This window comes from Polypterus senegalus, chromosome 9, assembly GCF_016835505.1.
Source record: "Polypterus senegalus isolate Bchr_013 chromosome 9, ASM1683550v1, whole genome shotgun sequence".
Lineage (NCBI taxonomy): Eukaryota > Metazoa > Chordata > Cladistia > Polypteriformes > Polypteridae > Polypterus > Polypterus senegalus.
Window position 1 is genome coordinate 16,549,367 of NC_053162.1, and position 17,636 is coordinate 16,567,002.

General features: G+C 37.0%; 1 protein-coding gene across 4 annotated transcripts in view; it reads left to right on the forward strand.

Annotated features, from left to right (window-relative positions):
- znf618 (zinc finger protein 618) overlaps window positions 1-17,636 on the forward strand; it is a 154,042-nt gene that overhangs the window by 121,650 nt on the left and 14,756 nt on the right. For all 4 annotated transcript variants that reach the window (XM_039762734.1, XM_039762733.1, XM_039762735.1 and 1 more), the window contains 4 exons: window positions 1,157-1,258; window positions 14,544-14,621; window positions 16,506-16,583; window positions 17,116-17,310. In XM_039762734.1, the coding sequence (XP_039618668.1) occupies window positions 1,157-1,258; window positions 14,544-14,621; window positions 16,506-16,583; window positions 17,116-17,310 (453 nt within the window). The remainder of the gene's footprint in view (window positions 1-1,156; window positions 1,259-14,543; window positions 14,622-16,505; window positions 16,584-17,115; window positions 17,311-17,636) is intronic.

Genomic DNA, 17,636 nt, shown 5'->3' on the forward strand with positions numbered 1-17,636 from the left:
ACCAGTCGACACGATACGTCAGCGTGTCCGCCCAATTGCGAGTGGTAAAAGTGCCATTTACTGTAAACTAATACAGGTAAAGGTGGAAAATGGGATTTCTGATGAAAAAACAATAACGTTTAAAACAGTATCGTTTACATACAACAGATTTTGGTGAATTGTTTAAATGTAATTATTTATATCAATTTATACACTAATAAAGGCAATTATTAAATAATACTAATAATATAATTATTATTATTATTAAATAATTCCTCCCATATAAGTAATATTTTGTGGACTGCCTTCTTCCATCTCCGAAACATTTGTAGACTTCGTCCTATTCTTACGCAACACAGTACTGAAGTATTGATTAATGCCCAAGTCACCCGAAGTATAGATCACTGTAATGCTGTTCTATCTGGCATTCCACAAAATGTATCCATTGCTTACAACTTCTTCAAAATTCTGCTGCCTGGATAATACTTCCGGGTCATATATGTCAGTTTGATTCAATAACACATTTAAAACACCGAACTTACTATTATGTGCTCGAATCAACACCGACTTACTATATACTCGGCTGTCCAGCGGCGTCACTGTAGCATTCGAACATTCTTAGCCAATCATGCAATACTGTGTCCGCGTTTGCCACATTAAGTTCTAATTACAGTGGCAGAGTCCCATTGCATGCTTCTAACTTGTATTGAATCGAGGTACTGTGATGTGAACACCATACATATGGTGTATTGAAGTGAACACCATACTGTACATCGTCATACATACAGGGTATTGAGGCAAACGGCATACATATGGATAGTATCAAATTGTATGTATGTATGTATGTATGTGTGTGTGTGTGTGTGTGCGTGTGTGTTTGTATATGCTAGCAAAATTGACTTTTTGACTTTCTTATTTTACATGTATAATAAAAAATACAACCATTGGGTTGTGTAAGGCACTTTATAAGGGAATTCTGAACCTTAGTCAGTGTTTACTAAAGTTAAATGCCTCAGATACTCATTCTTAAATATACCTGATCCAGTTGGTTTACGTTTTTTTCCCTTAAAGTGATTAACATTATGTAGTAAAATTGGTTTGAAAATAAGTGAGTACAGTAGCTGTGAATGAAATCAGACAATTCCTTGTGTTAATTTATTTTTAATTTATATTTTAGATAAAGCAGGTTGGTCTGCTGAGAAGCAAGCATCATTTTCAAAGTTGCGTCTTATTGGCAACAACAAACATGGAGCACCAAAAACCGAATACAACCGAATAGGTAAAAATAAATATTTATTGTTCCAGACCAGATCATAGTAATGAATTTAGTAAGGTACTGTGCTTATGGCTGAAAAAATGTAGTGTAAAAGGTGATCAGGTTATTTAAGTGAAATTTAAAAAATAGAAAGTACTATGTGTAGTTAATTACTTGTCTACTGTTTAATTATCTTCATTTATGTTTTAAACTGTTTTCAGATGTCCTTAACATGCTAACAGTTTGTAATTTTATGCACAGAGATATAGCATGCTAAGAACCAAATATGATTAATCTGCTAAGCATAAATATTTACAGGGACTGCTTCTTGTCAAATTTAAGAGCTTCATAATGTTTGAATGAATGTACTTTTTGTCACTGAAGTAATTTTAATACTCTAATCTGTAGCTTGAAGCTTATATAACATTGTTGTGATATTTTGTATTATAATTCATTATTTCATTGATATTGATGATCATTCTGTTGAAGAACGAATGAGGGTTTCATTAATACTCTTTATGCAACACAACATATGAAAGGCTATTTTTGGAGTGCTGTAATTTTTATATTGAATACCATTTGGTCTGCTTATGTTGGAGTCTTCACATAGGCCTGGATTGTTAGTTGGTACTCTTGTCATTAATACAGTGAACAACTTTCTGTCCACAAAGAGAGCACCTTTTTCAAATCTGCTGCATGCAACCATATCATGGCTTAGTTTGAGTTGCTGTCAGAGGAGCCGGGTTTCATTGTTAGCTTATTGTTTAAGTTCATAGTCTAGGCAGGTTTGTGCTTAAAGGCCTTGTGCAGAAATGAGTTTCAGATTCATGCTGACATGATTGAAAGGAAGGAACCAATTATCCCTTTGGATCTCTAGTACAAATGGAACTACAAGAGTTTTTCACAGGAAAACTGCAGCCCCATAACCATCAGACGGCATCTGAGACTGAAGGGCTTCAAAAACAAAAAACGTCTTCAAAGACCTCGTCTCCTTTAACGCCACAGAACTGCTCGTTTGGACTTTGCAAGAGAGCATCAAACATGGGACGTTCAAAGGTGGAAGAAAGTTTTATACTGTGATGAGAAAAAATGTAACCTTGATGGTCCTGATGGTTTCCAACGTTACTGGCATGACAAGCAGATCCCACCTGAGATGTTTTCTACGCGCCACAGTGGAGGGGGCGCCATAATGGTCTGGGGTGCTTTTTCCTTCAGTGGAACAATGAAGCTTCAGGAAGTGCAGGGGCGTCAAACGGCCGCTGGCTATGTCCAGATGTTGCAGAGAGCATTCCTCATGACTGAGGGCCCTCGTCTGGGTTTTTCAACAGGACAACGCTACAGTACACAGTGCCCGCAGGACAAGGGACTTCTTCGAGGAGAATAACATCACTCTTTTGGCCCATCCTGCTTGTTCCCCTGATCTAAATCCAATTGAGAACCTTTGGGGATGGATGGCAAGGGAAGTTTACAAAAATGGACAACAGTTCCAGACAGTAGATGCCCTTATTGCGGCCGTCTTCACCACTTGGAGAAATGTTCCCACTCACCTGATGCAAACGCTTGCATCAAGCATGCTGCAACGAATTTTTGAAGTGATCAACAATAACGGTGGAGCTACTCAGTACTGAGTTCATGTTTGGAAGTTTGATTTCTGTTTTGGTGGGGTTTACGGGTTTTTTTGGAGGTGTGGTCCTAAACTTTTGATCAGCTGTAAAACAGTCTGTTTCAGTTTAATCATTATTTTCATTAAATTGCATGCTCAAAAAATGTTTTGTCTCACTCCCATTTCTTCTTGTTGCATGTTGAAGCTCTACTTGGAACCTTGTTAACATCCAACCATGCAAAATATGATTTTATGCCATTTTTCAAGTGGTCTTAGACTTTTGATCGTACTATCTAGACTATAGATATATATATATATATATATATATATATATATATATATATATAGATATATCTATATATAGAGATATCTATATATAGAGATATATATATATATATATATATATCTATATATATATATATATATCTATATATATATCTATATATCTATATATCTATATATCTATATATCTATATATATCTATATATATATATCTATCACTAATTATATATATATCATCACTAATTCTCCAACTTCCCGTGTAGGTGAAAGGCTGAAATTTGTCAGGTTCATTCCTTACAGCTTCCTTACAAAAGTTGGGCAGGTTTTATATCGAAATTCTACGCGTAATGGTCATAAATGGAAGCAGTTTTTCTCCATTTACTGTAATGGAGATGAGCTTCAACGCCTTGGGGGCGGAGTTTCGTGTGACATCATCACGCCTCCCACGTAATCACGCAGTACATAGAAAACCAGGAAGACCTCAAAAAAGCGCTGAAGAAAACATGCATTATGTAATTGAGAAGGCAGCGAAACAATAAGAAGCGGCGAGTGACATATACAACCATATTCATGAGTTCTGCTACTTCGGAAACAAAGCACGATGTAAACCTACACTTTAAGTTCAGAGACAGGCTGCCGTTGCCGTTTGTAATTTAGTGCCTGCCCATATAAGGCCGTCCGTCAGCGGCAATCCAATAGCAAAGTGCCACGGGTAAATATTCACGGGTGAAGGACTGTGCTTATGGAGAGGAAGATGAGATGGTCAGGGTGGTGTTTGACACAAATTCAGCGAAACTGCGAGAGAAAGTTTTAAGTGCCAGGACTAAGGTAACATTAAATACAGCCATGGACATAGCACGAGATGGCACCAGCACAGCTGGGAACCTTCGATGCATGTACACCGAGTGGCTCACGTGAACTGACGCAGTGCACAGATAAAAGGCAACAGTTCCAAAGAGCTGAACAAAACCGAATTACACAATTGAAAAGGCAGCAAAAATATGAAGCGTCTCATACATACAAGCATATTCATAAATCCAACTACTGCGGAAACAAAGCACACGTTGGAAAAAGTCAATGTCCCGCTAAAGGAAGACAGTGTAAAAAAAACCCGTGCATGCAGTGTGTCAGATCCCATAATGCAGCGCTTCAGCTGCCTTGCCGAACACTTACCGCGTTAATCAAGTCTACCTTAAGATGCTGCAAGTTATTGCGAAGCTAGCTCACACGATGCTGAAGAGAAAAGTTGATTCTGAAAATAGAGCCTTTAAAAACCGATGGGAGGCTGAGTATATGTTTAGTGAACCCGTGTGTCTCATTTGTGGAGCTAATGTGGCTGTAATTACAGAATTTAATCTAAGACGGCACTATAAAACAAAACATCAGGGTAACCTGAAAGACCTGAATGCAATGCAGAAGATACAGAAAGCAGAAGAATTAAATAAGAATCTGACACTTCAGCGGACGTTTTTACCCGTGCACAAATCACAAAGTGATTTCAATTGAGGCTGTTTTTATGGGAGACACAACCACTTGCCCCACTTTCCCTATTACCAAGTATTGTTAAACCAAGTCGTCACTACGGTGTTCCCAAATACGCACTTTGCTGATAAACTGAGCGCACTGAGTTTGCACGGCGCTTTGGTGACTTTGAAGAACAAAAAAAGTCCGTCTACATGCGGCTCTAACCTTGTGCATGTTTGGTAGCACATATCTGTGTGAGAAGCTCTTCTCAGTGATAAAGACTAACAAAACAGCACACAGGAGTCGCCTCACTGATGAGCACCTGCAATCCATCCTGAGAATCTCCACAACACAGAACCTCACACCAAACAGAAACGAACTTGTGGCCAAAAAGATGCCAGGCGTCCAGCTCTAAAATGACATATGAGCAAAGACAACTGAATGATTTGATTTGTTATTGCACGTAAGAGCGGGAGTCAACCGTTTTAACAAACAGCGTATTGCACTGATACGAAATAGCTGTATGTGTATATATGTATGTATATGTATATATATGTTTATATATATATGTGTGTGTGTATGTATGTATATATATGTATTTGTGTGTATATATGTGTGTGTATATTTGTAGATATATATATGTATGTATATATGTGTATATGTATAGATATGTATATATATATATATATATGTTTATGTGTAAATATATATATATATATATATATATATATATATGACAACATCACTCACAACAGTGACAAAACAATTACATTGACAATCAGGTTACGTTATTTTCAAAATGTTTCCTTTTCTTTTTCATTGCTTCTTTAACACACTACTTCTCCGCTGCGAAGCGCGGGTATTTTGCTAGTATATATGCATGTATATATATATATGTATATATATATGTATATATGTATATGTATATATATATATATGTATATATGTATATGTATATATGTATATATATATATATATATATATGTATATATGTATATATATGTATATATATATATATATATATATATGTATATATGTATATATATGTATATATGTGTATATATATATATGTGTATGTATGTATGTATATATATGTTTATATACAGTGGTGTGAAAAACTATTTGCCCCCTTCCTGATTTCTTATTCTTTTGCATGTTTGTCACACAAAATGTTTCTGATCATCAAACACATTTAACCATTAGTCAAAAATAACACAAATTGCAGTTTTTAAATGATGGTTTTTATTATTTAGGGAGAAAAAAAAATCCAAACCTACATGGCCCTGTGTGAAAAGTAATTGCCCCTGAACCTAATAACTGGTTGGGCCACCCTTAGCAGCAATAACTGCAATCAAGCATTTGCGATAACTTGCAATGAGTCTTTTACAGCACTCTGGAGGAATTCTGGCCCACTCATCTTTGCAGAATTGTTGTAATTCAGCTTTATTTGAGGGTTTTCTAGCATGAATCGCCTTTTTAAGGTCATGCCATAACATCTCAATTGGATTCAGGTCAGGACTTTGACTAGGCAACTCCAAAGTCTTCATTTTGTTTTTCTTCAGCCATTCAGAGGTGGATTTGCTGGTGTGTTTTGGGTCATTGTCCTGTTGCAGCACACAAGATCGCTTCAGCTTGAGTTGACGAACAGATTGCCGGACATTCTCCTTCAGGATTTTTTGGTAGACAGTAGAATTCATGGTTCCATCTATCACAGCAAGCCTTCCAGGTCCTGAAGCAGCGAAACAACCCCAGACCATCACACTACCACCACCATATTTTACTGTTGGTATGATGTTCTTTTTCTGAAATGCTGTGTTCCTTTTATGCCAGATGTAACGGGACATTTGCCTTCCAAAAAGTTCAACTTTTGTCTCATCAGTCCACAAGGTATTTTCCCAAAAGTCTTGGCAATCATTGAGATGTTTCTTAGCAAAATTGAGACGAGCCCTAATGTTCTTTTGCTTAACAGTGGTTTGCGTCTTGGAAATCTGCCATGCAGGCCGTTTTTGCCCAGTCTCTTTCTTATGGTGGAGTCGTGAACACTGACCTTAATTGAGGCAAGTGAGGTCTGCAATTCTTTAGACGTTGTCCTGGGGTCTTTTGTGACCTCTCGGATTAGTCATCTCTGCGCTCTTGGGGTAATTTTGGTCGGCAAGCCACTCCTGGGAAGGTTCACCACTGTTCCATGTTTTTGCCATTTGTGGATAATGGCTCTCACTGTGGTTCGCTGGAGTCCCAAAGCTTTAGAAATGGCTTTATAAACTTTACTAGACTGATAGATCTCAATTACTTCTGTTCTCATTTGTTCCTGAATTTCTTTAGATCTTGGCATGATGTCTAGCTTTTGAGGTGCTTTTGGTCTACTTCTCTGTGTCAGGCAGCTCCTATTTAAGTGATTTCTTGATTGAAACAGGTGTGGCAGTAATCAGGCCTGGGGTGGCTACGAAATTAAACTCTGGTGTGATACACCACAGTTAGGTTATTTTTAACAAGGGGCAATTACTTTTTCACACAGGGCCATGTAGGTTTGGATTTTTTCTCCTAAATAATAAAACCATCATTTAAAAACTGCATTTTGTGTTTACTTGTGTTATATTTGACTAATGGTTAAATGTGTTTGATGATCAGAAACATTTTGTGTGACAAACATGCAAAAGAATAAGAAATCAGGAAGGGGGCATAGTTTTTCACACCATTGTATATATATATGTGTGTGTATGTATATATAAACTGCTCAAAAAATTAAAGGAACACTTTGAAAACACATCAGATCTCAATGGGAAAAAGAAATCCTCCTGGATATCTATACTGATATAGACTGGGTAATGTGTTAGGAACGAAAGGATGCCACATCGTTTGATGGAAATGAAAATGATCAACCTACAGAGCCTTGAATTCAAAGACGCCCCAAAAATCAGATTGAAAAAATTATGTGGCAGGCTAGTCCATTTTGCCAAAATTTAATTGCAGCAACTCAAAATTGTATGCATGTTTCAAGCCATGGCAGTTGTAAGATATTGATGCGCATATTGTAATTACAGAAACATTGTAAAATAGCTTATGGAAATAATTTATGAACAAAATAATTTAATATTATGAAATTTAGCAATTCTAAATGAACACCAGCTGTTCATGCTAACACTGTACAGTAACCTTTCACCTCTTCTGGTGTGGTTTTCTCTCAAAAGTTCGTGCTAAATGGTTATAGCTTTGGTGTTACTTTGGTATTTATGTGAGAACTCAACACAAGCGAATCGAAAACATCGTTACCTTGAGAAAACAAAGTTCCAGGAATAAAACATAAAATGGTTATTTCCAGATCCCTTTTGTTGTTGCAATCCTATGTCAGAAACATGGAAGGCATGCATCTTGTATTGAAACTTTTATTTTCCGGTGGCATGTAATGCTCCATTATACAACAGTAGGATTGGCTATGTATTTTTCAAAATTTATACTAAATGCTTAACTTTAGAGCATAATAAATAAACTCGGTCTAAGAAATCTTGAACCAGTTGCTAAATATATAGGTTAAAGGAGAGCAGAGAGCTAGAATGCTGATTAGTTCCAATAACCTTTATATGGAGAAAGGTTTTAGGTAGTGCTTACCTTTTTATTCTAGAGCACCATAGTTCACAACTTCACAGGCATCCTTAAATCAAGAATTTGTGAACTACAGTAATCCCTCCTCGATCGCGGGGGTTGCGTTCCAGACCCCCCCGCGATTGGTGAAAATCCGTGAAGTAGAAACCATATATTTGTATGGTTATTTTTATATATTTTTAAGCCCTTATAAACTCTCCCGCACTGTTTATAAATATTTCCTGCACAGTTATACAGCAACCCTTTGTATTCTCTTAGGTATTAGGTAAGATTCATTGAAATTATTTATGTAAACACACTGTTTATATACAGTAAAACCTAAATATTATTTTAAAGATATCGAGTGTCTCCGATATCACATATGTTACAGCCATTTCGATAGACAGGCCACCAGCAATAAATGCGTACAATGCAAGAAAAATTGTATACAGTAAATGTGTACAGTGACACTAAACGTACGTACATGTACTAAGTACTGTCAGTAGAAAATTAATTATGGTTACTCACCAACAATGACATGATGACTTGTCTGATAACGTTGAGTTTAATTTTACTGCACAACAAAGTAGAGCGTTACAGCCCTTCTAAAGGAGCCACTTCAGGCGACTGTGTAGCACCGCCATTGTTGTTCTTCCAGCAGTCTTCAATCCAAATCCCTAAAGCAGATTCCATCCAGATTACTGCCTTATTACATCCACTTACAACTCGTTTTGCACCCTGGTTAAAAGGACACTGAGGCCGTAGATCTTGTATTCCTTTCCTACTTTTTAAATAAAAATAATCATAGCCTCATTGTTGCTGTAATGGCGTCCTACAGCGGTGTAGCTTTTCCCTTCCTTCAACAAATCCAAAACGTTTACCTTTTCGGCAAACATTAACATCTTTCGTTGGCGCTCAGGCACAGCCCCTGAAGCAGTAGTAGGAGCAGATCGTTTTGGAGCCATAATGAAGGGCTTGACTATGCACAAAGATAAACACAAAAGTTAACTCTTTAAACATTGAAACACGATGTTGAATGAGCGAGACGAGACTTCCTGGTTAACACCGCATTCAACACACAGGAACTTAACTGCATGCTCTGATTGGTTAGCTTCTCAGCTATCCGCCAATAGCGTCCCTTGTATGAAATCAACTGGGCAAACCAACTGAGGAAGCATGTACACAAAGTAAAAAGACCTATTGTCCGCAGAACCCGCGAAGCAGCGAAAAATCCACGTTATATATTTAGTTATGCTTACATATAAAATCCGCGATAGAGTAAAGCCACGAAAGTCGAAGCGCGATATAGCGAGGAATTACTGTATAAGCACTTCATGCTTTGTTAATGCTGTGGTTGTCATGTCTTAATTAGAGCCAATCCCAGCCAACACAGGAACAAACTCCGGGTAGGGCTGCAGGACACACATACACAGACCAAGCACACGCTAGGGACAATTTTGGATCACCAATGCATCTAACCTGCATGTCTTTGGACTGTGGGAGAAAACCGGAGCACCCTGAGGAAACCCCCAGAGACACAGGGAGAACATGCAAACTCCATGCAGGGAGGACCCGGGAAGCGAACCCAGGTCTCCTTACTGTGAGGTAACAGTGTTACTACCACTGCCCCAACATACTGCCCACTTCACCCCTGTATAAATCATAAATCTGCTTAAAATGGAATAAAAGTCAGAATTACTTCCTTTCACATTTCACCCTTTACTTCACAGGCGTGCACATCCATTCACATTATGGCATCTTAGCTGCAAGACGTTCCTACTTTGTTAAACAAAAAAAAAAAAAAAAAGCTACTATATCATATTAGATTGTCATGAGTGTTGATACTAACAAGTTTTGTGACTTCTCTGCCTGTTTGTCTGTCTCTCTATTACGCAGTGCTCTGTCTCTCTGTGTGTTATGGATCTTAAAAATAACACTTATAAGGGCACTTGTTCATGTTAATTGCAGTCTCAATTGTCAAAAAATATTTTAAAAGGAGCATAGGAAAAGGAAAATAAAAAAAAGAGGTGCAAACGGATTTAAGGTGGGCCAAATCTACGAGTTTTTTCGTAGGCTCTGGTAATTCTAGTGTTAATGGGCTAGCACATTGTCTTTCAGGCTTCCAAATTGTGGATAAGTATGGGAGGCAGATAGGTAGGAGAGTTTATACTGAAAGCTGCAACTTGATGTGTGTAAAAGGAACAAATTAATTGGTTTTTAATTACAATTCCAGTTGATACTTTTGTGCAAGGCACTCTTTTTATTTTGTTTGACTGTAGATAGAAGTTATTGACTGTTACACTTGTGTCAAAGAAATTGTTTTAACAAGTAGAATAGGTCTAGTTACTGATGAGAACAAGGGCTATACAAATAGGAGAAACTAGGACATGAAAGAGTAGGTGCAGAACACACTAACCAACATATAACACTGAAGGCGCTGTTCTTAGTTTGTTTACTGGTTCTGCGGAGTGCCTTGAATTTACAAGATTTTTCATTTCATGTCTTTACTTTGCAAATGCAGAATGATGTCACAGTCCGCTTGCCCTTGCTCGCTCAACAACACAGCCATGGGTGATAAGAGAGAGCTAAAGCATTATGTTGTTACTTGTTTACAATTTAGAGAAAAGCTTGTAAAAACCAGGAATTTACCTGACAGTTTAACAAGAACAATCAAGTTTTTAGCCCACTGTTCATTAGCTACTCGGTTCTCATTTACCTTGGCACAGCTAAAGCAGTTTTACTAAGTCTTTAAAGAGATGTCCCATGACCAGTACAGTATTGACTAGTTCAAGTAAAGAACTTGTAATGGAGGGCACTTGTCTTTATCACGTGGTCTTTTGACCATGTCTGTTATTTGGTATAATCTTCTATGCTTACTTTTGACATTAGACTTTTTGCTCTTTCCTCTGCAGCATCATATTGTAATTCTTTTTGGCACAACAGTTCAGGCATAGAAATAATTTTTTTGGAAGAAGGCTTCCTTTCTCAGATTTGTTTTAGGTCAGTGGCACAAAGCTAAAAGGACAGAAGGACCTCATCTTAAAGCTTGTTTTCCCCCAGTGTGTTTAGTAAGATATCAGAGGAGTTTTTGGAGTATGCAGCTCTACTATGTACCTAGTGTTTAAACTGAAAATGTAGCTTATCCTGATCATATTGAAGTCTACTTCCATATACAGTACAGTAATCCCTCTCTATATCACGCTTCGACTTTCGCGGCTTCACTCTATCGCGGATTTTAAATGTAAGCATATCTAAATATATATCACAGATTTTTGCTGGTTCGCCGCTTTCTGCAGACAATGGGTCTTTTAATTTATGGTACATGCTTCCTCAGTTTGTTTGCCCAGTTGATTTCATACAAGGGAAGCTATTGGCGGATGGCTTAGACGCTACCCAATCTGAGCATGTATTACATATTAACTAAAACTCCTCAATGATATAAGATATGCTTCCCGCACGGTGCTTGTTTGCTTCTCTCTATCTTTCTCACTCTCTCTGCCTGACGGAGGGGGTGTGAGCAGAGGGGCTGTTTGCACAGAGGACACGGACGCTCCTCTACAAAATGCCGCTTTATCGTGGTGCTTCTGTATACTTAAATGCACGTATTGATTTTTTGATTGTTTGCTTTTCTTTGCGAGCGCTCTCTCTGACATTCTCTGCTCCTGATGGCGCTCCTTTGAAGATAAGATATGTTTGCATTCTTTTAATTGTGAGAAAGAATTGTCATCTCTGTCTTGCCATGGAGCACAGTTTAAACGTTTGACTAAAGGGTGTTATTTCATGTCTAGAGGGCTCTAATAATGTTAACAGGGTGGGAGAGTTTATAAGGGCTTCAAATATATAAAAATAACCATACAAACATATGGTTTCTACTTCGCGGATTTTCACCTATCGCGGGGGGGTCTGGAACGGAACCCCCACGATCGAGGAGGGATTACTGTACTGGTCAATACCTGATTATATGAGTGTGCCTTCCAAATTAAGGAAGAGTTTGTCTTGTGCTACTAGTTCAAAATTAATGTCCTACCAGGTGCCTTTTGACCAAGTCTGCAGTGTCATGTCATCTTTGATTTAACCATCGGATATCAAATGAAAAGCAGAAAGCAAGCTGACCAAATGTTGATTAATTGAAAGTGTGCAGAACAAGTCAACCATTCAAATCAGTGTTTTTTTTTTTTAATTGTTGCTAGTGGAGAGGCAGCTGGTGTAGCTTTTTATGCCACTTAAAAGCCTGAGAATAGTGAGTGGTTCACTTTGTAATAAAAATTGGCTATTTTACATCTTTGGTTTGCAATTTTGTTTGTTTTGTTGCATGGCAAGTGATCTGCATTTTCTAATAAACCAAGAACTGGCATACTCTACATTGTGTAAATAGGTCTTATCTGCTTGTATTAAGTTCACCCTGTCCACCATTCAAATTCTTTTCTCTTTTTTCACACATTGAAGTAAAATGGCTCAATAACACAAACGGTCACAATCAGCTACATGTGACAAGCTGCTTTATTAGCCACCTTGTGTCTACTGTAGGAGAGAGGGGAAGAGAGAGAGAGTGTATAACGAATGGGCAAAGAATGGGAAAATATGCAGGCGTTTAAATAGCAAACAGGTGAATAAACCTGCCCAACCCAACCACCTATAGTAAACCAAAAAAAGCATGGACTAAACTGAAGAGCATTTCTGTCATGCTATCAGATATTCACACAGTACAGTCTACACAACCTTCCAGTGGTCAGCAGAATACGGCAGAATAAGCTAAAAAATCAAATCTGCCAATTTTGAGTTGACGTCATTTGTAGTTCATTTATCTGTTTAAAAGTTGTTTGCATGTTTTTGATTCTTTATAACAAAATATTCTACCAAATTGTTTTAATTTTTACATAACAAGTAAACAAACTAATCTGCCTTTCTAGTTTTAAAAATTGTTTATTTCTGTCTTCCCTATTCCAAAGGAAAATGTTTGTTTGCTGCTTAGCAACTGAATACTATACTTAAAAGATCACAATGCGCTAATGCCTCCTTAATAGATGCACTTAGCTTGATTAAATTTGGTCTAATTCTTCCAAACTAAAGCCATGACTCTGTGTTCATTACTTTTTTTATCACTAGATAACTAAAGAATAGTGAACACATTTGTTTGCTGCTTAGCAACTGAATACTACACTTAAAAAGACCACTGAGCTAATGGTCCATTAATGGATGCACTCAGATTGATTAAATTTGGTATAATTTTGCAAACAATAGTCATGACTCCGTTCATTTTTTATATTGTATTGTTTTGTTTCATTAGTAAATGTCCAAAGAATAGCATGCAGTTCTTAACTGTGATCAACTTTTGGTATTTGGTGGATGTGGGACATGTAGCCTCAGATTAGGCTATGCATTCAGTGGATTTTGTTTTCCAAGCAGGTGTAGCTGCATCACTCCCAAGAAGCTGAGGAGCAGCTTACTGGGTTTCTAAAACTGCTGAGACTATTCATTTCTGTTGACGTGATTATAGTCACCACTATATTGTTTAGTGTGAAAATGCAAAGTGGAGTATATTGCCCAATCTTTCTTCAGTTAGTCAATCCTGGGACTTTTATGTGGGTCATGTTTCATCAGTTCAGCAGTATGGGGAAATGTTTTGTGGACTTTGGGAAAGTGAAGACCTGAATAAAATCAGTGAAGCATGTAGACTGCTGGCTTTTCTTTGATCTACAACACTGAAATGTTTTCAATGTAAACTCATTTACAAATGCAGTATGCATTAGGCATACTTATTTGATGTGTTAGTTTCCCTTTTTATTTTGATTTATTTTCTCCCAAGGAGGAGAGGAAAGGTTGGGAGCATATACTGATATAGTGCATTGCTGAATTAAACCCAAATAAGAACTCTAAAGCACTAATTACAAATAGCAAAATACTTTTCTAACCTTAGCTGTCAACACCTTCAAGATAATGGGCACAAATAAAGTAAAGAAAAAAGAAGACACTTTGAGATATGTAGTTCTGTGAGTTACCATCACATCATAAGAACAATAATGAGTAAAATTTGTAGTACCACATGTGTATATGTGGGAAGTTGAATCTCTTTGAGGTTTGGATTGCCTGCAAGTATAAAATCTTTGTACACAGTTATTTGTTCATGGTTTTCTTGTGGTATTCTGTATATTTTATATTTCAATCTGGCTTGTTGCCTGTAATTCTAATTAAAGCTTTCTGTTTCCTGTATTTATCTATATTCATGGGTTTTATGCAAATATTATTTATATCCAATGTTGTATATTTTCTGTCATTCATTTTGAATTTCTGTAAAGCACGCTGAGCATGGAAAATGTGCTATATAAAGAATGTAAGATTATTATTATTATTATACAAAATCAATCACTTTTTTTCTTACAGACACAGCTTTTTGCCGGAAAGTTGAAAACAAAATTCCAAATAGTGTGGAAGAATCCAATAGCTCCCGAAATTCAAATGGTGAGTTCCATATAAATGCTCGAAACAAGTGATATCTTGCTTGATACAGTATTTTTAATACTTTGAAATTCACATAGTTGATGCTTGGCAATATCATAAAATTGGAAAGTATTAAAGTATGAAAAGATTTTTTGAGCCTGAGCTATTAAAAGGAACAAACAGTAAATCATACAAACTTTAGTTTTCATCATAATCCCTGTGAATACAAATACATTTATGGTAACGTTCCTGAAGCTCTTCTGTATCACTCAAGTTTTTTGTCCTGTTTGTGCAGTCCTTCATCACTACTAGACAGAGTCTCCATAGTATTAATGGAGCTTCAATGAAACCTGCTAGGTGTTTCAGATTTCCTTTATTTCTGATTTCCCATAACCTGACAACCATTATTGCTGCAGTGAATGGAAGCAGTGATTTTTCGAAAATGTATACTTTTTTTCTACCATTCGGTATTTTCCCTCAGACAATTGTAGATATATGAAATATGTTACCTAGCAGTTCATTTCAGATAGCTCCTTTGGAAATGCAGATTGCATGTTACATTGAATGAGAAGTTGTTTTATTGTGCTGTACTGTATATATTCGTAATGCTACCAGTTGAATTCCTTGCATGTGGACCCACTGTGATTATAAAGGGTCCTCAGTTTATCAGTCAGTAGGCATTTTTAAAATTAAGTAAATAAATGGCCAGCTCGGTCTCTGTGGGTCTGTGTGCCCATGTGGCTGCAGAAGTTGGTGGATTGATTGAGATGGGGAGTGCCTGCACATGAGGGTGAAACATTTTGATTATTCATTGGCTTTCTTTGGGTCCCAATTCAGAAGCTGCACCCACAGGGACGCTTATAAGGGAGAGTTGGGAATCAAGAAAGAGATTGGACTGAGAAAGGAATGAATAATGGAGGATGAGAGAGACAAGGAAGGAAAGCAGAGGTTAAATGGACACAACAAGGAAGAGACAGAGAGAGCATGTGCTGAAAGGTGTGAGAGATTGGTTGGTTGGGAGCGAACCTCAGGGCTATGGGAGATTGAGGCAGAGAAAAGGGCAATCTCCTAGGGAGTAGGAGCAGCCCACTGTGCAGTCACCTGCAGACATCAAGGAACTGGTGGCGGTAGACGTGCGGGAATTGGATTGGGAGCCCGGCTGGGTTCCATGGGCGGCAGCAGGGACCCTAACCTGGAGGTGTCACCTTAGTTTTTACAGATTAGTTATTTATTGAACTTTTTGAAATGCACTGCACTATTTATTTGGAAACTGTTTTGTTTTTTGATTTTAATAAAAACACTTTTTACACTAATCCTCTGCTAACTGTATGTGTCCTCATTTGTCCAACTCATCCTTTGGTTATGATATCAATGGTGGCGAGTTCAAGGGGCTTCCGAAGCCAACAGGGAAAGTGAAGCCCACCCGCAATCCCATCCACACTCATTGATTTCTTACTGGATTTTTGTTTTAGTTTAGCATAATATGAACAGGTATAGTCTCGAACAGTATTTTAAATTCCTGATTGAATTTAGTTTTTCCATCTTTCAGCCAACTATGATGCCATGAGTTTTATCTATTAGTCTTTTGGTGCATAGCCCATTGTCAACTCTCTTGTATAATTAATTAAACCAATGAGGTAAAAAAATTATATACACCTAGAATATTTATGAAATTTATATTACAAGTAGTAAATCGTGTAATATAAGTTACAAACAAAGTCTTCACATGATTTAAAAAAATGCAGCATGTAATAATAGCCAAATTGAGCATCATTTTGAGCTAGCTCAGCTTTTTGCAGTGTTGACTACAGGGCACCTAATAAATGCTATATAAAACAATTGACTAAGCATTATGACATTTGGTTTTATACCAGTGCATAAAACTGGAATATGTTTGCTTTTCAGAACCATATACATGTGGTGCATGTGGCATTCAGTTCCAGTTCTACAACAATCTTTTAGAACACATGCAGTCCCATGCAGGTGAGTTATTTTTTCATGGTTTTGAAATTGGAGTTTTGTGGGTTTTTTTTAATGAGTCTGCTGTTGCAAATACTTAACTAAGGTTTGTAATGTCAGTTATAAAGCATACAGTATGTATTGAGAAGGCTTGATAAATGTACCATTGTTTTATTATTTATCATTTTTGGAATGTCAAAATATTTAATACAAACTTGAACAATACTAGAGGAATAGGTGAGTTTTCAAAACAATACCTTTATTTTTGGGATCTTCTTGTGGTTGAAGTGTAGCAGTACACAACTGAAACTGTTGTTTGTTCATATAAACTTTACAGACCCATACTGAGTTTAATTTTGATTTAATTTTGGATTGTAACAGGAAGAAAACAAGTACAGTTGTGTTCATGATACTCATTTTAACATTTAAATCTGTTTTAAACAGAGGAGTTTATCAAGGTACGTTGTAAAAGTACGCTGTTACTTATATAGGACAATGGATATAACCAGTTACATAATTCCCAATTATTAATTTATACTCTTCATCTTTACTTCAGCGGATAATGAAAACACTGTTGGAAAGCAGCGGAAAGCCTCCCCTGTGTCAGCACCTACACCATCTCCAGCGTCTGCCCCAGTTCCTGCGTCAGCCCCATCTCCAGCCCAAACACAGTCACCAGCTCTGTCTCTGCCCTCAGCTTCTAATGAAAAGCAATGGAAATTCACACTCCAAAGAAATCATACCACCAACTGTAAGTTTTTTGTACTGTTACTACTTTTTCTATTAAGTCAAAATGTTTAGTCATTTAATATAGAAAACAGTTTTACACATTGATCGGAAAGGTTTAAATAAGCTCCTAAATCTGCCAGGGGTACCTTAGTATTTTGACTGTAAAGTTGTGATGTTTCACTGTATGGTGAGGTTTTTAATATATCATCTAATTCAGTCCAAATTCAACCTTTCATTTATGTCAGGTATGAATGGATGTGTTCTTCATTTTGAACATATTTAAAAAAATGTCCACACAAGAAATGAATTTATTACTGTTAAATCTGTACCATGCTATTTACAAGTGTT